This window comes from Trachemys scripta, chromosome 12, assembly GCF_013100865.1.
Source record: "Trachemys scripta elegans isolate TJP31775 chromosome 12, CAS_Tse_1.0, whole genome shotgun sequence".
In the NCBI taxonomy this organism is placed as follows: Eukaryota; Metazoa; Chordata; order Testudines; family Emydidae; genus Trachemys; species Trachemys scripta.
In genome coordinates, this window is record NC_048309.1 from 31,012,565 (window position 1) to 31,039,937 (window position 27,373).

At 46.6% G+C, this 27,373-nt stretch overlaps 1 protein-coding gene across 1 annotated transcript in view; it reads right to left on the reverse strand.

Moving 5' to 3' along the window:
- The window catches only part of PHF20 (PHD finger protein 20), a 167,948-nt gene extending 140,942 nt beyond the window's left edge, over positions 1 to 27,006 (reverse strand). The window contains exon 1 of the mRNA XM_034787648.1: positions 26,843 to 27,006. Within this exon, the coding sequence (XP_034643539.1) occupies positions 26,843 to 27,006 (164 nt within the window). The remainder of the gene's footprint in view (positions 1 to 26,842) is intronic.
- Between the last annotated feature and the right edge of the window lie 367 nt (positions 27,007 to 27,373).

Below are 27,373 nucleotides of genomic sequence, written 5' to 3' on the forward strand. Positions count from 1 at the left end.
GCCAGAACCATATGTTTCAGAGGAAGAAACCCTATAGTAGGCAGTTATGGGATAATCTTCCCCCCAGAGAAAGCTGCTTCGTAAGCCTCTGTAGTTAGATGTTGGCTTATGCTGCAACGTTTGAAGATTTATATCCTTTCCAAAGTTCTTGTTTGTTTTTAAAATACTTATTATAACCCTGGATATTCTAACATCTGTTAGAAAAGTTTAATCTTTAATGGAATCCTGCTAAACACTTGTTCTAAATCAGGGGTTCTCAAACTGGGTCGGGACCCCTCAGGGGGTTATGAGGTTGTTATGTGGGGGGTTGTGAGCTGTCAGTCTCTACCCCAAACCCCGCTTTGCCTCCAGCATTTATAATGGTGTTAAATATATTTTAAAAAGTATTTTTAATTTATAAGGGGGATCGCACTTAGAGGCTTACTATGTGAAAGGGTCACCAGTACAAAAGCTTGAGCATCACTGTTCTAAATATCAGAGGGGTAGTTGTGTTAGTCTTAAAGGTGCCACATGGCCCTTCTTCACTTGCATCTGAAGAAGTGAGGTTCTTACCCACGAAAGCTTATGCTCCCAATACTTCTGTTAGTCTGAAGCTGTAAAAAGCAACAGAGGGCCATGTGGCACCTTTAAGACTAACACAACTACCCCTCTGATATTTAGAACAGTGATGCTCAAGCTTTTGTACTGGTGACCCTTTCACATAGTAAGCCTCTAAGTGCGATCCCCCTTATAAATTAAAAATACTTTTTAAAATATATTTAACACCATTATAAATGCTGGAGGCAAAGCGGGGTTTGGGGTAGAGACTGACAGCTCACAACCCCCCACATAACAACCTCATAACCCCCTGAGGGGTCCCGACCCAGTTTGAGAACCCCTGATTTAGAACAAGTGTTTAGCAGGATTCCATTAAAGATTAAACTTTTCTAACAGATGTTAGAATATCCAGGGTTATAATAAGTATTTTAAAAACAAACAAGAACTTTGGAAAGGATATAAATCTTCAAACGTTGCAGCATAAGCCAACATCTAACTACAGAGGCTTACGAAGCAGCTTTCTCTGGGGGGAAGATTATCCCATAACTGCCTACTATAGGGTTTCTTCCTCTGAAACATATGGTTCTGGCCACTGTCTGAGACAGGATGCTGGATGAGATGAACTAGTGGTGTGCTCCACTCTGACAACTGCTATGTTCCTAAATGAGAGCTGAGCCCTTCTGAAAGTCTAGCCCCAAATTAACAGTTATGGGGGGGAAAGTATTTTAAAAAGTGAAAGTTTGTTTTTACCAGAACACACAAAGAACAGAAACCACCTTCCTCAAACACATGGAAAGTAGCAATTAGAAAAATTCTCATGATAATACATATAGCATGCAATATTGTTGTAGCCATATTGGCTCCAGGATATTAGAGAGATGAGGTGGGTGAGGTAATATCTTTTAATGGACCAACTTCTGTTGGTGAGAGACACCACCATCCTCTCACCAACAGAAGTTGGTCCAATAAAAGATGTCACCTCACCCACATTTTCTCTAATCCATATAGCAAGTACTTCATCTCAAAATGAGTTTTCACAGGTAAACCCATTTAAACCACAAAAACATGCATGATGGAAACATCAATAGGTTCTTACTTATGCAAATACCAATGACTCGCCTCATTTGCACCAGTTTTACACCAATGTTCCCCCATTTACTGGAGGTAGTCTTAATGTTACTTAAGTGCAGCTAATCAGGTCCCACACCTGCAAAGCTAGTTAAAACTACTCAAAAATAAAAAAAAAAAGTATTTAACCAGAAGTGAAAGTGGGAACAAAAACAGAGTGGAAATCTATTCATACTCCACTAACCACACTCCCTATTGCCCTGTCTTTGGTGGCAGCTGTGCCTCCATACCTCCCACTGACCCTCATGGTTCTCTGTTTGCCTCCCCACTCTGCCCTTTTTCTGGAGTAGCTCATTTCAAGCCCTAACTAGAACTAACAGAATGAAATTAGGAAAAGAAAAAATATAGCTGGAATAAAACAGTTTTAGGAAACTCTTCCTAACTGTGAAGTCTGTTAAACTGTTGAACAGTCTCCATGGAAGTGATGGAAGCCACACTGCTTGTGACATTTAAAACAAACCAGAAGAAAACACTAGAAAATAGACTGCAGGGAAAGCCCCCACCAAGGGCCTCCACAGGGGATGGACTGGCTCTGTGGCTCTTAAACTGTGGTCTATGAAACACTTGCTGGTGGTCTATACAGAGCAGGCATGTCACCTTGTGTTGGCTAGCTGTCTTCCTCAGTTCCAGCTACTTCTATAGAGAGAGCCTGGAAAAGACCTGTACAAGCAGCCATCCTGGCTGCCTCTACTAGAGTCTGTTGTGAGCTCCTAATTGCACTGCAACATTGCTTGCATCCTTTGGAACATGCATGACGACAAAAGAGACTCAAATCTCAGCAAATAGTACTTGATCCAATTCCTAGTGATGCTAATAGAAAGACTTCCACTGGGTCAGATCCATAATGAATAAGAATCTTAATGAAGTAGGGGGGCAGAAGAGTCAAATAAGTGGCAAGAGTAGGTGCTGGGCCAGATGGCACAAGAAAGTCAACCAGCAGGTGAGGGTAGGATCAGGAACCAAGACGGAAAGAAGAACAATTGAGATCCAAGGAGTAGGAAAGGTACCTCTTCTGGATGTGGTGTAGATTCAATGACCCTGCACAATCTCTCACTAATTGTTCTTCAAAGTGCCAATTTTTAAAGGGAGCCACAGTATAGTTACAGCTGCTGTTTTAACTATTCATTATTTCCATTAAGTTTTTTTCATAATGGATCTAGTAAAAATGGCAAATGGCATAGCAAATGTGTCTTTTCCCTGTTTTGGAGGCACTGCCGTACAACAAGGATCCCCATCGCGATGCCTACAGGCGCCATGGCACCCACCGGGGCATCCATGTGCTGGCTGCCCTACTGGCTGCCGAAAAAGCAGCCACCAAAATGCCACCGAGAAGCAGCAACGTCAAGAAGCACTACCGCTGAAATGCCGCCAAATTTCGGCAGCGACGCCTCTTCATGACGCTGCTTCATGGTGGCATTTCGGCAGCCACAGTCCTCAGTGACTAGTCGTCCAGCGCCCGCCCCACGGAAAAGGTTGGGGACCACTGCCGTACAAGATACTTGCCAATGAAAACAAATGAAACTCCTTCCCAATGACACCATATCAACTCTGTTCACACAGAGCAGAACACCTAGTTTCAGCCTGAAAAGTATAACAAAGAAAAGGGTTAAAAATTAGAAACAGTCTAACTATATTTGCAAAGTTCATAATACGATAAAATTGTGACAATCTAAGCTCTATTCAACCTGCATTTATCCTAGGTTTTTGCCTTGTTTATTGATCTTCTGTGCATATGGTTTTATTCTAAGTTATCAACAGCATTTATAACTCTATGACCCCATTTGACATTTGTCCTTTTATAGTCAACCACTCCTTATGCCAAAGACTCAGCCTGCTTTCTCCATAAAACATCAACTAATATATTTGGGGGCAATCATCACTGATGAAGAATCAAAAGGCAGAAATTCTGGCAAGACCCGTGCAAACAACGGCTACAGTGGCAAAGCTAAAGCCAATTTGGAGGAACAAGAACATCTCCCTGGAATCCAGACTCAAACTGCTACACGCACTGGTCATCTCCATTTTTCTGTAGGCGAAACACGGACCCTTATGGCAGAACTTGAACAGAAAATACAAGTAGTAGAGATGAGATAATTCTGTAAAATCCTGGGCATCTCCCACTTCAACCATATCACTAGTGAAGAGATCCGCAATATCACCCAACGCGCTGGGTCACATGAAGACCTCCTGATGACCGTAAAGAAGCACAAGCTGAAGTGGTACGGCCATATAACAAGATCATCTGGCCTATCCAAGGGACAGTACAGGCGAAGAGAAGAAGAGATAGATAGAAGAAGAGGTGGATTGACAACATAAAAGAGTGGACCTGAATGGACTTTGTGGAGGTTCAAGTACTGACACACAATCGTCGGAGTGGAAACAATTGGTTGATTGCTCATCAATGATGGTGCCCCAATGATCAATGCGGTTATGGGAGTGACGATGATGATGAATATATTTCTAATACTTCATTGACTCAGCCAAATCTGGTGTGATCTTTTATGAAAGACATTTGGTACCCCTGCTTTCCCTACTGTACCAGGCATTTTCTGTGTCCCTGTCTGAGCCCTATAAACCCTTACTTTTATCCCACTATAGGTATATTGTGGCCACTGCTCCTTCTAACCAAAAAAAGTTAATTGAGGCTCCTTTCCAATCCCATTAACACAACTCTTTAAATTGGCCAATTAACGTTGAGTGGTGCCTGTCCCTTCCCAACACACAATCATGGGAAGCATCATAGCACTACTCCTCCCAGCAGGACAGGACACCAGGAGCAAGAACTAGTATGCTAGGAGACAGTGCAGAATGACGGCCACTGCACTGATCACATGCTTTTTTGACTTCAGCTAAAGTCAAAAGCTTTTAAGAATAGATTTTATTTTATTTTTAAAATAGATACGTTCTGAGCTAGAGCTGGGGGGTTGACTAGGCTATTCTGATGAACATTCTAGGTTACTTATCTGAAGCCACTGGCTTGCTATTATCAATAGCTCAGACAAGATCTATTTGTTCTCTTCACTGGTGTTTTCTTTTCCCTCCCTTCTCTTCTGAACCTGCAACTGATTGATCTCAAATGCATTCACCCCATCATAGAGAAATGTTTTCACTGCCCCAGTTCTAAACTATGTTGGGGCAGAAAAATTAAACACTTTTTATCCTGCAAAACCCAAGACCATATATTGAATTCTCTTTCGTAACTCACAGGTAGCAATGCAACCAGAAACACTTAATGTTTCTTAATGTAGCCAAATTATTAAAAAAGACTGAAAATGTGCATACTGAAGCTAATCGTTATTTATATTAATGAAGTGTCCCTCAAGAAGCCTATGAAAGAGCTGTGCACAAAGTGTAAGTTTCTATAAAAATCCTGACACCAAAAAACACTTTGCAGAAAAGTCACTGTTAAAAAGTAAAATGTAAATGTTCCACCAGGGTTTTCTGTTTTGTTTTTGTTTGGTTGGGTTTTTTTTGGTGTGCATCCTCAGAGAAAATCTGAGGAACATGCATGTGAGATAGGGATCTATCAATTTTGCTGAGATAAGGATGACAATGCCGAAGAGAGGTGGTCTGTTTTGGGGCTCTTTCATGCTCAACCTGCAGTCAGCCCACTGAGATCAACAGGAGGAAAGAGGACAAAGGTGTAGTAGAAAAAGAGCCCAACTCATCCAGAGAAAAAAAAGGTTTCTTAAGGCAGAGCTGGGTCCCCTTTCTCCTAAGTATTGGTGTTTTCTTTTCCCATCTGTCCTCTGTTGTTAACTCTGCAACAGAAGCTCTTTATTTCAACCGCCTAGGGCTTGAGAATGAGAGAAGAACTTCACAACTTAACAGGAAAAGAAAAAAGAATCAATTCTTCACACCAGGGTCACAAAGAAGTACTAATACCACATAAAATTGTTTTCTATGAGACTAGAGAAGGTCTCAATTCTCTCAGGGGTTCTCAAGCTGTGGGTCTGGACACTGGATGGGTCACAAAGCAGTGGCCAGGAGATCACAGGAAAACTTACAAAACCCACTAGATACTAGACTCCAGAAGGCAAGCTGAGGGGCAAGAAAAAGTGACCTTCTCTTTTCTTCCTGGTGTCCTACTCCCACTAACCACTTTTCCACTGCAACGAACCACAATATGCTTCAGTATGCACTGCTTATGGATTGTGAGGAGCTTCATTTTGCAGCTCTTGACAGCACTCAGCCAGCTGATAAGTAGGGCCTACCAAATCAGAAGGGAAATTTTGCCATGCAATCTAGAGACGCATAAAAAAAAAAGAACAATCAAGAACATACTGCAAGGAACAAACCTGCATTGACAAAGGGCTGGACTAGATAATAATAGGTTCTCTCTCTCTCTCTAATTCCCATTATTAGGAATCCAACTACATAATGATTTTTGATTTAGAAATCTCATACGTATTTCATAATCACTAATATTTCATCTTCTGGATTCTATTATGTTAGATATGTCCAGGTCCCCATGGTGTGTGAGCTAATTCAATCACGACATGTCACAAAGAAATTTGTTCAAATTTTGCTAAGATTATATTCTAACATTGAAAAAATCCTACTCATTGTACTATGGAGATGAAATGAACATCTTTTCATTCACAATGACCACAATTAAAGGCTCAGATTTCTCTCCCTTAAACCCACTACCTAAAGGCAAAAGATATAATCCATCTGTCTGCTTTAGATATCTGATTTCATCAATCATACTAAAGTAACAAAGAACCTGGAATTTAACAGGTAAGTAAAACGGTGATTGAGATTTAAGTATTTTTATTTTCAGTTTTTAACTCTACATCAAGGTTTGATCAATTCAAACGTCAGCAGCAAATAAGAGACTTTCTAGGGAGAGACCGGGGTCTAAGTTCAATGTCAGGAATATTTTTAAGCTTTCATTAAAAATGAAAAGGTTTCCAGTACCCTATAGTTATGAACGTAACCAAATATATAAAGTTGCGCTATGAATCTGTATAGTGCTTTCATACCGAACAGCTGATCTTCATTGTTTTGCCAAGCAATAGAGGAAAACCAGAGTGGATAAAAATCCATTCGCAGAGAAAACAGCAGTACTTTGTGTATCCAGTCTGCAGACCAGGCAAGAGAGCAACAACCTTCAAATCGCCACAAAGCTGCCACTGATGTTGGTCATAGTTTATGCACCTCAAAAGTTGTTCATGTTGTCATAGGTTTCCTTCATATGGACTGCATGACCAACTGGAATTGATGGCAAAACATTGCCATTATGCAGTAAAACAGCTTTAAGACTCGTCTTTGATGAATCAATGAACAGTCTCCACTCATCTGGATCGTGAACGATGTTGAGGGCTGCCATCACACCATCGATGTTGTTGCAGGCTACAAGATCACCTTCCATGAAGAAGAATGGGACAAGATCCTTTTGACGGTCACGGAACATGGAAACCCTAACATCACCTGCCAGGAGATTCCACTGCTGTAGTCTGGAGCCCAACAGCTCCGCCTTACTCTTGGGTAGTTCCAAATCCCTGACAAGGTCATTCAGTTCACCTTGCATTATGAGGTGTGATTCAGAGGAGGAGGATGGGAGAAAATGTGGGTCCTGGGACATTGATGGTTCAGGACCAGAAGTTTCATCCTCTTCCTCGTCTGACTCAAGTGAGAATGATTCTGGTGCATCAGGAACCGGCAGTCCTTCTCCGTGGGGTACTGGGCGTATAGCTGATGGAATGTTTGGATAATGCACAGTCCACTTTTTCTTCTTTGACACACCTTTCCCAACTGGAGGCACCATGCAGAAGTAACAATTGCTGGTATGATCTGTTGGCTCTCTCCAAATCATTGGCACTGCAAAAGGCATAGATTTCCTTTTCCTGTTCAACCACTGGCGAAGATTTGTTGCACAAGTGTTGCAGCATATGTGTGGGGCCCACCTCTTGTCCTGATCTCCAATTTTGCAGCCAAAATAAAGGTGATAGGCTTTCTTAACCATAGTGGTTTTACTGCGCTTTTGTGATACAAAAGTCACTTCACCACAAACGTAGCAGAAGTTATCTGCACTGTTCACACAAGTACGAGGCATCTCTGCTCACTTTGGCTAAACAGAAACGTGTCCCTTTGCAAAATCAAACACTGACAAATAAGAGAGCACGACACTGTATGATTTCTAGAGCTGATATAGGGCAATTTGTTCAGCAGAGTGATGTAAGCTTCGTTATGATTGCATCATCCATGACTTCTAGGAATAACATGATGCAATTCATATCGTGTATGAAGCAATACCAGCTTCAGATTGTATCATTCATTGTTTTGCCTAAAAAGCAAGTACTGTCCAAACCCAGTCATAGATTTATTCAGAGATCCAGTCAAAGATGTATTTTAGTCATTTCTGGTTTAAATTGAGATCCCTTCCCTTTATAACTCATTTATCCTTCGCCATTCCCAAGTCAAGGGTCGTATATACTGACCTAATAGCATATCTTGAAAACTAGAGCCAATCAACAATTTTAAGCATCATTTTCGTTCTCAGTGACCCAGAGTTAGTAAAGTTTGACTACATTTATTTCAGAAGTATTTTGGCTTTAGAGCAGTGTTATTCATACTTCTAGTTCTGTTCGGACCTAAGACATTTTTAGAAACAATAAGACTTCAAGTATCCCATTAAAAGGAAAATCCTGAAGCAACCTTAATTGTTGAGCAGTTATCAACACCTAACATTCAAATGTTTTATAGGTGTGTGTAGCGAGGCAGTGGGACACCCCACAGCCCTGCTGAGGGCCGAACCTCCCCTAATCCCAACGTGGGCGGAGCCACCAGGTCAGGCGCCCGCCCCGACCCGGAAGTATAAAAGCTCACCTGCAGAGCTCAGTGGAGTCCAGGCCGGCGGAGAGAGCAGACGTCGGTGGCCGAGCTCCCGCTTGGGAAACAGCCACAGACCGCGACCAACCTGCTGAGTCACCGGGCCGGTCGAGCCTGCCCTATGCCAGGTACCCCGAGGACTGGCCAAGCCTGCCCCGTGCCAGGTACCCCAAGGAGGAGCCGAGCCTGCCCTTCGCCACCTACCCAGACGAGCCAATGCTGGTGGAGAGCACCAACAACAGCAAGACGGCCCAGGTACCATACGAGGGGGAGTGTGGAAGTAGCCCGGGGGCAGCCAACCCCAGTTTGGCTGCTGCACTGCCAGAGCCGATGTCAGTGTGTTGCGGCCAGGATCCCCACTGACAGCAGCGAGTTTCCGTCGCTGCTAGGGCCCCAGGCTGGGACGCAGTGGAGTGGGAGGGCCTGCATCCCCCCTGCCACCCACTCCTTGGGTGGCAGACTCCCCCTGTTTCCCCTGGCCTAGAGAGGCTGGGTACCATGGTCTATTTGTTTGCTGCCCCGCCCTCACTTAGGGCCCGGGCTGCTATAGACTTTGCCTCAGCCCTTGCTTAAGGGCCTGGGTTTCGGACCTCTGGACTCAGCCCCTGCTTATGGGCCTGAGCCCCTAAGCGTGTACCCGTTGCCCTGGACTACCACCGGACCAGAGCAAGGCGCTGGGACACCCCACAGCCCCGCTGAGGGCTGAACCTCAGCCCAAGCCTACTACAGTGTGGAATACGTAACTAATGATGTGTAGACAGATACAATGAAATCTTAATCAAAATCTCTTGCAAAAATAAAATAAAAAAAAACCTGTTTTTGCAAGTTAAGTAGCAGAAGTCAAGACAATCCTGTAGGCAACCAAGCAAAACAAACTTTTAGATTACAAGGAATAAAGGAGGTAAAACTAAATAGATGCCACACAAACAGCAGCTCTCTACAATGAACTATGTACTAAGGCTCAATTCTGAGACCATATACTACTACACTGACGCATACGATATCCATAAGTGTGCAAAATTTGATCTCTTCTGTTAAGTGTGTCACGAATTGTTCAAGAGCAATTGTCATAAACTACTAAGTCTTCAAGTCATAATTATACCCTAAAAATACAGATTAACGGGCAGAATTAATGTTACACCGAAATTGACATATCTAATTTGCTTTTACTTTGAGGGTATTCTCAATGGAAGTTTAAATTCCTCAAACTCTAATTGTAAAATTTTACCCTTTCACTTACAGTATACAGTTCTAGTGATGACCTTGAGCGCAAACAATACTTTTTGCTGAGCAATCACTCCAAAAATTACATATATCAACATCCTTAGAAGGGCCATGAAGAACAGTCGAAGTTAAAAATAAATCCACGCACCAGAGACTCATCACTTTGCAACACACTTGTCTCCACACACTACTGGAACAATCGTGTGTGAACCCATCTCCCCTAGAATGAAGGCAACAGACCTACAAATCTAATTACAATCCAATATAAAATACAGGTCCATGTCATATTGCTTTAAACTCAAGCTTATTAAAGTTCTATTCTAAGGACTCACAAGTGACCAAGAAAATTGGAAGATTTGACAGAACTTTTGTCAATATCTAGGCTTAAAGATCTCCAAGTAACTATTCATCAGCAACTATCTGATAGCCCAAAGTACTATATAGTGTGAGAAATGGTCTCTCTGGGAGAAGGTATGTTAAGAAGAAAGTGAACATGTGACAAGTGTTTAAGTTAATTTAATTTCTTATGATGTTTCAACACAGGCTGTGCCTATTATGAACAAATACTATCTACATCAGAGTAGGCAACCTATGGCATGTGTGCCAAAGGCGGCAGGCGAGCTGATTTTCAGTGGCACTCACACTGCCCAGGTCCTGGCCACCGGTCCAGGGGGCCTCTGCATTTTAATTTAATTTTAAATGAAGCTTCTTAAACATTTTAAAAACCTTATTTACTTTACATACAACAATAGTTTAGTTGTATATTATAGACTTATAGAAAGAGACCTTCTAAAAAAGTTAAAATGTATTAGTGGCATGCAAAACCTTAAAATAGAGTGAATAAATGAAGACTCGGCACACCACTGCTGAAAGGTTGCCGACCCCCGGTCTACATTCATCCACAAACTGGTTTTTAACGAAAACCAATTGCTTATAATCCAGAACAATACACTATCAGCCTGCTTAAGATAAAGACAGTCAAAAGGTCCTTCAGGAAACAAGGCATGATGAACAACAGAATTTAAAAGAGGGTAGAGTAGAGGTAATGTAAACTGAACTCCCACAAATTAGACTTTGGATTAAATTGACCAATACACCCATCTCCAGAAGAGAACCAACACTTTTTTTTTTTTAAATGAGGATTCTTTTAACAGCAGACAACCCCAAATCAGGAGGACTTTGCTCTGTGCTTCCAAACAGCTATGTACAACACACACAAAAAGATGCAACAACTTGACCACTTTTGCACCAGAACACAGCTATTTAAAGTACCGATTTAGAACAGATCTTTTGTCCACAAGCAACATTTCACTAAAAGAATCCCAGATCACCCAAAGCATTTCTCAAAAACTTTCTAGTTGTGAACTTCTGTACATTTATCCAGAAACTAAGAGACTAATAATATGTTGAGGTAATACCTCTGGCATGACAGAGACATGTTCTGCAAAACTTCACATACCACCCCAAACCATCTAGAACATGGATTTTTAAAAGATCCTGTTTGAACCTACCCAATCTCATGTATCCCTTTATTTTGGATCAGTGTTGTGATTTCTATACACAAATTCAAATTATTTTTCAGGATCTGCATAACATTTAATGCTGCACATAGTAATTTGGGGACATAGAGCTACTTTTCCATGGTCAAGCTGGTTCGCAAAACTCCCCATAGTGAAATGAAATTAGATTAGATTGATAGATGGTAATGCTGTATGGGAAAGCTAATACACTTCAATTCTGACCTAACTACCTGTGTTTCTAGTCTTTCTTGAACAGATTCAATTCTGCCAGATGTCCCAGTGAGTCTGTAATCCAAACTTTTTTGGGGAGGGGATATAAGCAATGATTTGAACCCAGGCTCTCTAGCACTGAGAACTCAATACAGACCCACTTTACCTATTAGTCTGAAGTAGGAGGTGAAGCAATACTCAATTCCAGGAACTGTAAGTAATACTGTACAACAAATGTCTGAGCTTCCCCCCCTTTAAACGTAACTAAATGAATTTTTTTGTGGACTTATTGTAAAGCCCATTTTCTTTATTTTTACCAAACCTATGCAAAGCTGAAGTGGTAGCCAGCTAGCGAACCAACTATTAGCAGGTTAGTGATTAAAGTAAATGCCAGTTTTTGTAAACATCTTTCAAAAAGTCATATTCCTTATTTTTGTGATAAACAAGTTTCCTATTAATTTTTTTTTGCCTTCTCCTCCTTAAGAAGGGATAGACAGTTTAACCTTTCCAGAACAACTTCCTGTTTCATCAAAGCCACACGCTCACTTTGATGTCTCACCTCAAAGTGGAACGAGCAAAAGGGTTCTTGTAAAGCTAACAATGCTAACAAAAGTACAGTAGAGAGACAGCCTACAGGTACCCCCACTGAGAGATGCCCACAACTGTCCCATAGCCACTAAAATCTCTGAAAACTAGTCAGTCTAAAAGAGGCTGTTTGTTGTATTTGCTATTATTGAGAAGTGGGTCGATTCAAATCAGAATGAATTAGAGCTACGGCGTGTCAGGATCCTCTGACACACACCTACTAGTGAAACAATGTGATAATGTGAACCACAGAGAAGGAGAATTTGATTGCCACAAATGCTGTATTCAGCTCACCAAGTAAAGTGTTGTGTTTACACCTTGTATCCAGCCGGCCTATGAGGGTACAAACATCACCATCACAACCTAATAGTGCCATTGCTTTTATTTCTGCCCCCTCCCAAAGGCATACAAGCTTGACGTTAATTTGTTGTCACTGTCGCAGCAGAACACTGGTTGCACGCACCGAGGGAGCCATCACTCATGTCTGTAAAGCGCCCCGAGACGCTGGCACGTTAAAGGCGAGTCAGTAGCCAGCTCACTCCTGTTTCCCAGCCTCCGCTCCGAGGCCCCTGGAGCCAAAGCCCCGCGCCGGGACTCACATTCAACAGCGCAGAGCACAAAGGGGCGGAGGCCGCCGGGCTGTCTGCGAGAAGAAAACACGGCTCCGCGACCACGGGCTCTCCACGCCCACCCGAGCGCGCCGCCTTGACCCGCGGCGACCACAGGTGCTATCAGAGGGCGGCTGCACCACGAGCGGCGCTGGGCGTCTCCGCGGGCTAAGCCGGGGGCGCCCCGGAGACCTTTCCGGGCCCGCTCGCCTCGCGGGCCCCGCCAGTGCCTGCGCTGCAGGGCGCAAATACTCACCTACCCCGCATGGGCCGCTCCGAGCCGCGCAGCTCAGAGGCGCAGGGACCAGGCTCTGTCCCCACGGCTCCGGGCGACAACGGAGCCCTGCAAGGGCGGGCGCAGACACGGGCACGCTGGGGCCCGCGTCCCGGGCAAGGGCAGGAGCCGCCCAGACCTCGGGGCCTCCTCAGCCCAGTCCCTGCCCCTCCCCCCTTTGTGCGGCTGGGAGGACACGTTCCGTGGCGGGCCCGGCCTCCCCCCGAGACAGGGCCCAGCCGCGCGGGGAGGGGGCCGCTGAGGGGTGGGGCCGGCCCGGACGCTGCCGGTTTCTTACCGAGGAATCTGTACGGGAAAAGGGTTAGAAAGGAGCTAATCGCCGCCCGGGCCCCGCTCCCCGCGCGAGCCCAGCGCTACCGACCGAGCAGCGCCACAAAATGGCCGCCGCGGCTGACGCGCCGCCGCGAGGGTGAAGGGGGCTGGCGCGGGATCTCAGGGGAGGGGGCGGGGCCAGTAGGGGGAGGGGGCGGGGTAGAGAGAGTGGTCCCGAAGAAGGGGCGGGGACTTGGGGAGGTGCAGGTGAAGGGGAGGGGCCTGTGTTGCGGGCAGGAAGGGGCGGGGCGAACGCTCACACAGGTCTCCTTTTCCCTCCCTTTTGGGCACGTGTTAGGCACGGTCCCTCCCTTCTGTGGGGTTCCTGCTGCTCCCAGAGGTACTTCTGCATCCAGAAAGGCAGCTGGCATAGTCCCAGCCAGTACCAGCATCAGCAGCCCAAAACACTCCCACTCCCTGCTGCCACAAGCGTGACAGTCCTGTTTCCCTTGCTTGTCACCCCAAAGAGATTGGCCTAAGAGCCACCTTGTACCCCAAACACATGGGCCCAACACATCAGCACCCCACATTCCCTGAAGACAGGCCCTACAACCCCTGGGACTTCTAAGTGCATGAGACACAGGCCCCAGCGTCCCCACCTGCACCATAAAGGCACTGACCCAAAGGACTCCTTCCCCCCACCATCCTTTGGGTTTTTCCTGTTGACAATAAATTCCCACTCATACTCTTATTATTTCACAATCTAGGTGTTAGGGCACAGCAAATGGACAAAAAAGACAAAGTGAGAGTAGGTTGGACGAAGACAGCTAAAAAAATGAACAAGAAATGTTGCTGAGGCTCTAATTAGCAGAGCAAAGGGGTCAAAGGCTCAATACATTAGTTAATCTGTCAGATAGGGTCGCACTACATGGTGAAAGGCCTTAAAGGTAAAGACGAGGTGCTTAAGTTTGAAGTAGTGGAGGAGGGGAACCCAGTGGAACACATTAAAAGGGGGATGACATGGTCGGTGCATGGAGCAAGGACCATAATCCCATCAGCAGTGTTTTGAATAGTCTTCAGCCAGGAAGAAATTACAATAATCAAGACATTAGATAATGAGGCCTGAATAAGAGCCTCGGTTAGCTGCACAAACAGAAAAGGCAGAATTTTAGAAATATTATGTGGAAAGAAACAACAAGAATTGGACAGGGCCTAGATGTGTGCATCAAGAGAATAGGCATCACAGAAACCTGGTGGACTGAGGACAATCATGGAACACAATCATTCCGGGGTACAAAATATATCCGAAGGCCAGAACAGGTTGTGCGGGGGGAGGGGGCTGGGGGAGTGGCACTATATGTGAAAGAAAATGTAGAATCAAATGAAGTAAAAATCTTAAGTGAATCCACATGTTCCATAGAATCTCTATGGATAGTAATTTCATGCTCTAATAAGAATATAACATTAGGGATCTATTATCGACCACCTGACCAGGACAGTGATAGTGATGGTGAAATGCTAAAGGAAATTTGAGAGGCTATCAAAATTAAGAATTCAATAATAGTGGGGGATTTCAATTATCCCCATATTAACTGGGAACATGTCATCTCAGGACGAAACGCAGAGACAAAATTTCTCGATACTTTAAATGACTGCTTCTTGGAGCAGGTGATACAGAAACCCACAAGGGGAGAGGCAACTCTCGATTTAGTCCTGAGTGGAGCGCAGGACCTGGTCCAAGAGGTAACTATAACAGGACCGCTTGGAAATAGTGACCATAATATAATAACATTTAACATCCCTGTGGTGGGAAGAACATCTCAACAGCCCAACACTGTGGCATTTAATTTCAAAAAGGGGAACTATGCAAAAATTAGGGGGTTAGTTAAACAGAAATTAAAAGGTACAGCGACTAAAGTGAAATCCCTGCAAGCTGCATGGACACTTTTTGAAGACACCATAATAGAGGCCCAACTTAAATGTATACCCCCAAATTAAGAAACACAGTAAAAGAACTAAAAAAGAGCCACCATGGCTTAACAATCATGTAAAAGAAGCACTAAGAGATAAAAAGGCATCTTTTAAAGAGTGGAAGTCAAATCCTAGTGAGGTAAATAGAAAGGAGCACAAACACTGCCAAAATAAGTGTAAAAGTGAAATAAGAAAAGCCAAAGAGGAGTGAAGAACGGCTAGCCAAAAACTCCAAAGGTAATAACAAAATGTTTTTTAAGTACATCAGAAGCAGGAAGCCTGCTAAATAACCAGTGGGGCCTCTGGATGATCGAGATACAAAAGGAGCGCTTAAAGACGATAAAGTCTTGTGGAGAAACTAAATGGATTCTTTGCTTCAGTCTTCACGGCTGAGGATGATAGGGAGATTCCCAAATCTGAGCCAGCTTTTGTAGGTGACAAATCTGAGGAACTGTCACAGATTAAAGTGTCACTAGAGGAGGTTTTGGAATTAATTGATAAACTTAACATTAACAAGTCACCGGGACCAGATGGCATTCACCCAAGAGTTCTGAAAGAAGTTTAGTTGTGAAGGTGCGGAACTATTAACTATGGTTTGTAACCTGTCCTTTAAATTGGCTTCTGTACCCAATGACTGGAAGATAGCTAATGTAACGCCAATATTTTAAAAGGGTTCTAGAGGTGATCCCGGCAATTACAGACCAGTAAGTCTAATGTCAGTACCAGGCAAATTAGTTGAAACAATAGTAAAGAATAAAATTGTCAGATACATAGAAGAACATAAATTGTTGGGCAAAAGTCAACATGGTTTCTGTAAAGGGAAATTGTGTCTTACTAATCTATTAGAGTTCTTTGAAGGGGTCAACAAACATGTGGACAAGAGGGATCCAGTGGACATAGTGTACTTAGATTTCCAGAAAGCCTTTGACAAGGTCCCTCACCAAAGGCTCTTACGTAAATTAAGCTGTCATGGGATAAAAGGGAAGGTCCTTTCATGGATCGAGAATTGGTTAAAAGACAGGGAACAAAGGGTAGAAATAAATGGTAAATTCTCAGAACGAAGAGGGGTAACTAGTGGTGTTCCCCAAGGGTCAGTCCTAGGACCAATCCTATTCAACTTATTCATAAATGATCTGGAGAAAGGGGTAAAAAGTGAGGTGGCAAAGTTTGCAGATGATACTATACTGCTCAGGATAGTTAAGACCAAAGCAGACTGTGAAGAACTTCAAAAAGATCTCACAAAACTAAGTGATAGGGCAACAAAATGGCAAATGAAATTTAATGTGGATAAATGTAAAGTAATGTACATTGGAAAAAATAACCCCAACTATACATACCGTATGATGGGGGCTAATTTAGCTACAATGAATCAGGAAAAAGATCTTGGAGTCATCATGGATAGTTCTCTGAAGACGTCCACACAATGTGCAAAGGCGGTCAAAAAAGCAAACTGGATGTTAGGAATCATTAAAAAGGGGATAGAGAATAAGACAGAGAAGATATTATTGCCCTTATATAAATCGATGGTACACCCACATCTTGAATACTGCGTATAGATGTGGTCTCCTCATCTCAAAAAAGATATACTGGCACTAGAAAAGGTTCAGAGAAGGGCAACTAAAATGATTAGGGGTTTGGAACGAGTCCCATATGAGGAGAGATTAAAGAGGCTAGGACTTTTCAGCTTGGAAAAGAGGAAACTAAGGGGGGATATGATAGAGATATATAAAATCATGAGTTATGTGGAGAAAGTAGATAAGGAAAAGTTACTTATTCCCACAATACAAGAACTAGGGGCCACCAAATGAAATTAATGGGCAGCAGGTTTAAAACAAATAAAAGGAGAATGAGAATGGAGCAGAAACCCTGGGGTTTGGCCAAGAAAAGGTCATTTGAGATTATATTGAGATTATATTGGGAGCCATTTCAGTAGAGTTCAGAGGGCAGAAACTGGATTGAGAGGGAAAATGTGTAAGAAGAGGAACTTAAGGTAGTGGTTGTAGAAGCATATTCAATAAGACTGAAGGTGTAAGGGAAATGGTGTAATAGCTGCAAAGGCAGATGTGGTCAGAGGTGAATTATTCCATGATGAGGAATACTGAAGCATGCTTGTATTACAAAGGGGAGGATCCAAGGTGCTGAAGAAAAAGATGTGAGAATGGGGGCTGGGGAGGTACGCTTGGGATGGGGTCACACAGGAGCAGATGGAAGGCTTAGAGGAGGAGAAAAAAAATGAGAAACGGTGTCAGTGTTCGGGAAGGAGGAGGAGAGTGTGGTAGAAGGTAAGAGAATGGAGAGTCATGGGTGATGGAACTAGGGGTGCTGTCACACACACCCCGGCTTGAAGTGGTTTCCAGTATATATAGGGTTTACAGTTTGGTTCAATGGCTCTCCGCACCCCCATTATACAAATTGTTCCAACACCCCTGTGGAGAGCTCATGTCTGATCTTGTGCAAAAGTCATTAAATTCCTAAGCAGTGAGAGAAGTGGGAGAGGGGAGGGAGAGGGTTTAAGGAGGGAGACAAAGATGTCAAACTGCTGACTGGGTTTGTAAGTATGGGGTTCAATTATAGTGAAGAGATGGACTTCCTTGGTTAGGAAAATGACAGAACTGAAGGAGGACAAAACAAATCTAGTGGAATCCAGCATCATTGCAGGCCTTCTTCCAGAGTCTTTCAAGACTTGCTTCTCCCCTGCTTGGATATGGTGCAGAGTGCCATCGAGGAGCTGAGTGAGGGTCTTCGATTCTGCATCACTGAGCCCTGGCACTAGTTGGAACTTCTGAGGGGCTACTGTGACATTCTGTACCTCAAAATAGCACCCTGGAACCCTCATATTCACCACTGTGATATGATTATGATATGTTTTGTACAAAGTATGCCTGTGAGGGATCATTTAAGTCATGAGCTATTGAACATTACTATCCTGTTGAATTGTGTGTTACCATTGTATCTGAAGTTGTGAACTATTGTTGTGTGTGTTATTGAAATATGTCGTGAGGTTGGGAGGTGCCCAAAGCCAGCCTTTCAGTTGCAACGAAGGAGCATCTAATTAAACAGATTTACATCAGGACCAGCCAGGTATGTGTTGATGGCCCATACCAGAGACTCCCAATGCCCATCCCAGAGACTCCTCAGAGGGCACGTACACTGTGGAGGCAACCTAACTCATGTGACATAGGAAGGATCTTTCTAGCAGCTGGAGGAAAGTATAAAAAAGGGACAGTGACATCACCCGTTGGCCTCTCTACTCCCCCATCGCAACTCGTGGAAGACAAAGACTTTGAACTGGGGAGATTGGTCCCAGACTGAAAGGGAATTCTGTCTGTGTAATAAAAACTGTAAACTGCCTGAAACATCCATTGAGGTGAGAGACTGTTTGATTAAAATCTTACTTAGTCTGTAGAATTTAGACTGCACGTTTATTTTTTATTTCTTACGTAACCAACTTTGATCTCTATGCCAGCTATTTATAATCATTTAAAATCTATCTTTCTGTAGTTAATAAATCTGTGTTATATTTTTCTTAAAACACTGTGGTTTTGGTTGAAGCACTTAGAGTAGAGGTTCTCAAACTGTAGTCTGTGGACCACCAGTGGTCCGCAAGCTCCATTCAGGTGGTCTGTGGATAGTTCCCTCTAAGGTGCGTGCCTGGGTGGCTGCACACAAGAGAATGAAGGGCCACCCACCTAATTAGTGGAGCTGCACAGGCGTGGCTCCACTAATTAGGTGCCTGGACCCTGGAGAAAACACATATACAAGGTGAGGTGGTGGCCTTGGGGGGAATAGGAGGTAAGTGGGAGAGGGCAGTGGGGTGAGAAGAGGGGCAGGTGGGAATTTGGGATGTGCAGAGCTGCGGAGGCCAGAGAAAGAGGTGACTTTCCCCAGTTCCAGGGCTGTGGCTGTTGGGGAGAGATGGCCCTCCTTCCCAGCCTGAGCTCGGGGGCTGCTGTGGTGGGGGACAGACCCCCCTCCTTCCCAGCCCCAGCCCAGGGGCTGCTGTGGTAGGGGAGAGAGGGTACATCCATCGCATTAGAAAGGTGAGACTACTGATATTAAAATATGAGTTGTGTGCTTTTATTTGTAGAACAAAAAAAGTTAATTATTATTAAGGTTTTTTTATATAGCACTTTTATCCAAAGTGCTTTACAATAGTTAGCTAACGGAACAAACAACATTTGGAAAGATCATTGAGGGTCTGCCGAGACCCTCAGCAATTTTCAAGTGGTCTGCGAAAAGAAAAGTTTGAGAACCACTGTCCTAGACTGTTTCATGGCCCTGCCTTGCCTAAGAGCTGAAGCTCTAATCCCTGATAAGAGGTGGCACCCCAGAGACATAGTCAGGCAGAGTGGCCTCCCACTGAGCCGGAGGGGGAAGGACCGTTGCTAACCCACTACACTTGGTGAAGAATGCGGGCATTGGCCCGGCCCCTGTAATAAGGGATCCAGAGCAAGTCACACCCCACACATCCTTGCGGTTACCATAGAGCTGGACAAGCTGTGACAAAGTTAGGACAGACAGCTGCAAAAGGACCTGGGAAGGCAGATATGTTAGCCCTAGAATGTTAAAGGCCCTCTTCCCTATAAACTGAGACAGGGTTACCTCGGGTCAATTAGGAACACCTGGCTCCAGTTAAGGGCTGCCTTAGACCTTTTTAAAACCAGGAGGGAGAGGGAGAGGGAGACAAGCTGCTACCAGCCTAGTGGCAGCAGGGAAGTAAGCTTCCCCATAGGGGAAGCAGACAAGCCTGAGTGCCTGCGAGGGGAAGGACTGGCAGCTGGGAGCAGACTACAGGGCAACACCCAGCCCCAGAGAGAAGGCAAGGGAAGGTATCACTCTTTGTTTTTGTTTTATGGGACTTATTCCCCTTTTGTTTGGTAGAGAATTACCCAGTAGGCCTACCCTGAGGCCTACTCAGGAAATACAGCCAAAGGAGCACAGAAGGGGATAGGATGAATGTTGCCCAGAGGGGGGTGGGGCTAATTTACCCCAGGCCTGCCATCGCCAGAGAGGGAAGTGCTTGGTCGGGCAAGACGAAGGAAGTGCCTTGCCACACATAGTGTCAGTGGTGGGATCTGACTTTATGTGAACCATCCCAAGGGAAGGTAAATCACACACCCCCGCCCAATGGACGATGTACTAAGGGTGCTGGTACAGGCCATGGTAGCCTAACAAGAGGCTACCAGGGTCCAGATGGCTGCACAACAGGAGTTGGTGCGGCTTCAGCAGTAAACAAATCAACTGCTGTTGACCAGGAAGCCCAGGACCAAGCCACCTTGCAGGAGGTCGTGAACCAGCTGAAGGCCCTGACCACTCTGATGCGTGGCCACGATGGAACCTGGTCCCTACGGGCCAGTATTTACCTACAAAATATGACAGTAGAAGATGATATCGAGGCATACCTCCTCACCTTCAAGAGAACGGCCCTATGAGAGGCTTGGCCCCAAGACCAGTGGGTCAGCATCTTCACCCTCTTTTTGTGTGGGGAGGCCCAGAAGGCCTATTATGACATGGCAGCAGAAGCAGCTACAGATTACCCCCAGTTGAAAGTGGAGATCCTGGCGAGATCCGGGGTGACAACACCTATAAAGGACCAGAGGTTCCATGAGTGGCAGTACTGGAACAGCAAAGCATCAAGGTCCCAGCTATTTGACTTGATCAATCTAACGCGGAAGTGGCTGTGCCCTGAGACCCATGGCCCAGAGAAAATTATGGAAATCATAGTGTTGGACAAGTTCATGAGGAGACTACCGCCTGACCTATGGGGATGGGTCAGCCAAAATGACCTCTCCTCCTATGATGAATTAGTCGCCCTCATAGAGAGACACTTAATGGCCAAAGAATTTTCTTGGACTATCGGGGAAGAGATGTGCTGGTTCAAGAGGCCAGTCCCCGCCCTGAGGGCCCTGGCTTACGAAGCACTGGGCAGAACTATGATGCGGAGGAATGATGCTGAAGAGCGTCCAGAGGCCACAAAGGGACTTGGAGAACTGGGGAGAGAGGGTTGTGGGGTAAGGCCCAATAGCCCAAAGAATAGGGGAATACCCTGAGCAGGATATAGGTGTTATGCATGTGAGGAAGTAGGACATATAGCGGCCAGTGTCCTAATGTGGAGGAGCCCGTGATATGTAATCTGGTGGATCCTGAAGATCCATGTGGCTTGATAAACCTCATGGGAGTCGAGATGGCCTCCCATAGATACATGCAGCCAGTTAAGATGAATGGCATAGAGACCATTGCCTTAGTGGACTCTGGGAGTGCCGACACGCTTTTCTCAGGGAAAGGAGTGGGCTGGGATCAGCTGTCTCGGGCCAAGCACACAGGAATAACCTGTGTACACAGTGCTGTCAACTATTATCTGACCATCCCTGTACAAATTGAGGTCCACAAGGGTGATGGTGGGGGTGGTCCTGAAGCTCCCATACCTGGTCCTCATGGGACTAGACTTCCCAGGGTTTGGAGGCCTACTCCCCATAGATGAGTCAGAGGAGGGTAGTGACCCTGGGATCAATACGATGGCCCCAGTAGCTAGCCCTCCCCCAGTCTTCCGTGAATTCCCTCAGGATCTATTCTCTACAGGTGGGAATCCCTGGAAGACTAGGCAAGAAAGGAGGGCAGATAAAAGGTTGGGAACGAGAATCTTGGCCCAGAACCAAAAGGCTGTGCTCGTAGGGAAGAAGTCTGGTCCAACTGACAGTGGGGGCGACGCATATGACCGACGAGTCAGAAGCTGGATCCAGTTCCACGGAGGCCCCCCCTCCCCCCCGGGAGGAAAACAGAAATAGGTTTCCTTGAGTTTGGGCATATTGGACCCCCCTTTGAGAATTTTAGGCAGGATCAAGCCAATGATCGGCTATACGATAACATTAGGAAAGAGGTAGTTGAGGTGAATGGGGTCCCAGTGGAGGGGAAAACCAAAGGCCCAGGGCCATACTACATGATAAAAAGGGACCTACTATACAGGGTAGTCCAAATGCAAGAGCAAGAAGTGGAGCAGCTCTTGGTAGCTCGAAGACACCCGAAAGCAGTGTTGGATCTCATAGTCCTTTGTTCAGAGGACATCTTGGAGTGGATAAAATCCTCAACCGAATCCTTCGGAGGTTCTTTTGGCCAGGATTTTGTATGGCGGTCCAATGATATTGCACCTCCTGTCCAGAATGCCAATTACATGGCCCCCGAACACACTTAAGGGCCCTTTTAATCCCTCTGCCAATTATTGAAGTCCCATTCAAGAAGATAGCCCACTGGAGAAGTCTCTCGGGGCCATCAGAGTGTGCTCAATGTAGTGGATTATGCCACCCAATACCCAGAAGCCATACCCTTACAAAACACAATGTCCAAGACAATAGCTAAGGAATTAATCCAAATTTTCTCTAGGGTGGGAAAACCCAAGGAAATCTTGACAGATCAAGGGACCCCCTTTGTGTCCAAGTTGTTGAAAGACTTCGGTGCAATGCTCCACATATGGGCCCTAAGAATGTTAGTCTACCATCCACAGACTGAGGGCCTCGTCAAATGCTTTACTAGGACACTGAAGACCATGATACGGAAAGTGGTGAGTTGGGATGGGAAAAATTGGGATACCTTACTACCTTATCTGATGTTTGCTATAAGGGTTTTCCCCTTTTGAACTGTTATACGGTTGCCACCCTGGTGGCATACTGGACATTGCCAAGGAAAGCTGGGAAGAATAGCCTAACCAGGGGAAAAAACATCATTGAGCATGTGCTGCAAATGCAGGACAGGATAGCCCAAGTCACCCCCATAATGCGGGAACACATGGAGAAGGCACAAGAGGCCCAACAGATTTATTACAATCACCAAGCGATGACCTGGAAATTCCAAGTGGGAGATCGGATAATGATGCTGGTGCCCACAGCAGAGAACAAACTCCTGGCCAGATGGCAGGGGCCATATGAAGTGATAGAAGCCATTGGGGAGGTCGACTATAAAGTTTGACAGCCTGATAATTGGAAGTTGGAACAAATCTACCATATCCACCTGTTGAAACCTGGCAAAACAGGGAGTTCATCCAGTCACTCTAGAGACACCACCCCAAGGAAGCAAAGCTCCGGGGCAGGTGGGAATATCCCCTGAATTGACACCTTAACAACGAGCCAAAGTCATCAGTATGATTGAACGAAACCACGACGTGTTCTCAGAAAGGCCAGGCAGGACCACAGAAGTTCACCATCACATCATCACGGATCCTGGAATAAAAGTGAATGTTAAGCCATATCGGATCCCAGAGGCAAAAAGAGAGGAGATCAAGACCCAAGTTAGGAAAATGTTGGAGCTAGGAGTCATTGAGGAATCCCATAGTCAATGGTCCAGTCCAGTTGTCCTGGTACCTAAGCCAGACAGCAGCATGAGATTCTGCAATGACTTCCAAAATTAAACGAGGTGTCCCAGTTTGATGCTTACCCCATACCTCGGATAGATGAGCTAATTGACTGACTTGGAAAAGACTGACTGGACGATTCTTGTCCACCATTGACCGAAACAAAGGTTATTGGCAAATCTCTCTGGCCAAGGAGTGCCTTTTTGACACCGGAGGGATTGTACCAGTACACTGTCCTCCCTTTTAGGCTATATGGCGCTCCTGAAATCTTCCAGCAGCTCATGGATAAGCTGTTACATCCATATGGGTTACCTCAGGTCAATTAGGAATACCTAGATCCAGTTAAGGGCTTCCTGAGACCTTTTAAAACCAGGAGGGACAGGGAGAGAGAGGGAGACAAGCCGCTACAAAGCTAGTGGCAACAGGGAAGTAAGCTTCCCCATAGGGGAAGCAGACAAGCCTGAATGCCTGCTAGGGGAAGGACTGACATCCAGGGGCAGACTACAGGGCGACATCCAGCACCAGGGAGGAGGCAAGGGAAGGTATCACCCTTTGTTTTTGTGTTTATGAGACTATTCCCCTTTTGTTTGGTAGGGGATCACCCTGTAGGCCTACCCTAAGGCCTACCCAGGAAATAAGACCAAAGGAGCACAGAAGGGGATAGGATGAACGCTGCCCAGAGTGGGATAGGGCTGATTTACCCCAGGCCTGCCATCTTCAGAGGGGGAAGTGCTTGGTCCGGCAAGACGAAGGAGGTGCCTTGCCACAAGCTCATCAAGTACTTGGCTGAGAGCCACCACCAGCAGCAGGTGACTGAACTCCAACAGCAGCAGCAGCTGGTGCAACAGCTAGGGGCCTAGAAGCAGCAGCTCCTCTGAGAGTTGGAAGCCCAACATCCTGAGGAGCAGCAGTAGTGCCTGCACCAGCTGGAAGCCCTGCTGTCCAGTTCTGGCGGGGCCCACCAGGCAGAGGCTATGACCACCTCTATCCCCACAGTACCAGAAAGGCTCTTCAAGATGCCTTGTGATCTTTGAATGGTCGTCTCAGCAGCTGGGTGGCCACCTGAACAGTGGGCCACCCTCCTGGCCCCATATCTTACATGTCAGTGCAAACTGCTTATCAAGGGCTACCAGACTATGAAGCACAGGACTATGGACAGGTGAAGGCCACCATCTTAGACACCCTAGACATCTGTCCGGAGACATTCAGACAGTGGTTCTGAGGGAAGGTCTATCAGCCGGACGCCCAACCCTGGGCTGTGCCCCAGGAATTGAAGGATGCCTGCTGGCATTGACTGCAACGCAAAAAGCACTTTGCGAGTGATGTTGCTAAACAGATCATTGTGGAGCAATTTGTTCATATCCTCTCGCCACAAGGTAGGACCTGGGTCCTTCAACACTGGCCTGCTATACTGTCCATTGCTGTGGAGTTGATGGAAGACTTCCCAGAAGCCCCTGTCGGATCAGGGATCTGAACTCTGGCATCAGGAATGACCACCCCAGACCCAGGGAGGAAATCTGGGCCCACGGTCGAGGGACAACCAGGACCATGAAGACATGACAGCCTGGTCAGCGACACCCCTTGCCAATATCACCCTACATTCTGGGGACCTAGGGCGTGTCCCAACCTGAGCGAGAGGGTGCCAAGTCCGAGTCTGCCCAATCTCCTGACTGAGGTGATCACCCGCCTGGGGCGCCCAAATTTAGGGCCCTGCTTCTCTTGCGGTTGATTAGGGCATCTGCAATGGGAATATCCAGACATGGACAGCAGCTTTGGCTGGGTTTATACGGGCGAAATCCCGGGCCTGCTGACAGACTGCTGTGAAGCTCATGCTCCCTGTGGAGGTGGGGCACTACAGGTCACTGGCCCCATAGGCTGTTGACAGACCCTCATCCTCTGGGAACTTGCCCCAGACCCCAAGCAGGCGCTCGGGGAAATAAGGGCTCCAGTGTATCCACAGGGACATGAACCCATACCCCAGTGCCCAGTTCCCCCACTGTGAACAGAGTGACCTGGGTGATGACAGTGGCCCCCACGCTCGCCTATCCTGTCATCCTTGGCCACAACTGCCCAGGGTTCACAGAACTGCTTTGGGTTACAAACACTGGGAGTCTCCCTACTCAGGAGGTGCCTCGAGGGGGACCCACCCGAGGAAGACAAGGAGGATCCCAAGAGAGAGAACCTTGATGAATGACTGGGCCCGGTGCTGGGCCAGGACTGTCTGGATGAAGAGACCACCACCCCAGCCATGTTTACAGACTTTAGCAATGACCAAAGAGAAAACTCCACCCTCAGATATGCCCATGAACAGTTAACCCTCATGGATAGAGAAGTGACTGAGCCCTGGCGGGCAGCCCAGGGACCCCACTTTGAGCTGACCAGCGACTACCTATACCGCATCGACTGAGACCCCCAAACCCAGGAGACTTGGACTCAGCTAGTTGTTCCCCGGTGCCACCGACAGGCCATCCTGCAACTCGCCCCATGACGTCCCAGCAGCCAGTCATCTGGGGCAGGAGAAGACCCTGGCTTGGGTCCTGGCCCAGTTCTTCTGGTCAGGAGTCCATCACGAAGTAATGGAGTACTGGAACTCCAACTCCAACGTCCCGAATGTCAGCTCACGGCTCCCCAGGAAGCGTGGAGGCCTCTGATTCCATTACCTGTGGTTGATGTTCCCTTCAAGCGGGTTGCGATGGACCTGGTAGTACCCCTCCCAAAGAGTAACGCTGGTTACTGATACATTCTCATCCTAATGGATTATGCCACCCACTTCCCCGAGCCTAACACCAATGCCCAGACCATTGCAGCAGAGCTCGTGAAGGTTTTCACCTGGGTTGGACTCCCACACTGTCACCTGTCTCAGTTGGCCCACCAAGCCACTAGGGGACAGTGGGGAGCTACTGCCTCACTGGCCGGCCTGAGTTACTGTCACTAGGGAATTAGCGGCGGGAGGGGCTCCAGCAAGAGTGTCTAGCATGCCCCTCAGGCAGGGGAGCACCCGGCAAGGGTCTCTAGCGCACCCCTCAGGCAGGGGAGCACCCGGCAAGGGTCTCTAGCATGCCCCTCAGGCAGGGGAGCACCCGGCAAGAGTGTCTAGCATGCCCCTCAGGCAGGGGAGCACCCGCAAGAGTCTGTAGCGTTGTTGGGATTCTGCTACCCGAGGCGGGTTGGCTGGGTAGGGGAACGCAGGCCCACCCAACTCCACTGCGTTCCAGCCCAGGGCCCTGACAGTGGCAGGGCGAGGGTCCCATCACGGGGTCAGTGGGGGTCCTTCCGCAACACGCTGACCAAATAGATTCACCACACTGTGCACTTCTATCCCTGGGCTACTTCCTACCTTGTCGCTCGAGCGAGTCCCGGGTACTCAGCTGCTGGCAACTCCAGCTCTCCCTCTGCGTAAGGCTCCTCCAGTTCCTCCGGGTACTTGGTGGTGGGCAGTCTTGGTAGCCCCAGTCCTTCCTCCAGGTCAGGTTTCTCCTGGTCCAGAGCCTCCCCTGGCATGGCAGCAGGGTCTGAAGGGAACTGCCAGTGGTCTGTGTCTGCCTCCCTTCCTGTTGCTGCTCTGCCTGGGCTAAGGGCCCCGCCCTTTATACTTCCTGTTCCACTTCTCCCCTTCTGGGAGGTGGAGTAAGCTTGGCCTGACCCCGCCCACTCAGGCTGAGAAACTGGCTCTTTACCCTCAGATTCGGAGGGAAGCCACCCTGGCTCCCTTCCCCCACGAACTCCTCACTGATCAAGGTACCAACTTCACCTCCCGGCTGCTCTGCCAGGTATGTGGACTGTTGGGGATCAAGAAATTACAGACCTTGGTATATCACCCCCAGACTGATGGGTTGGTCAAGCGGTTCAACCAGACCCTAAAAGAGAT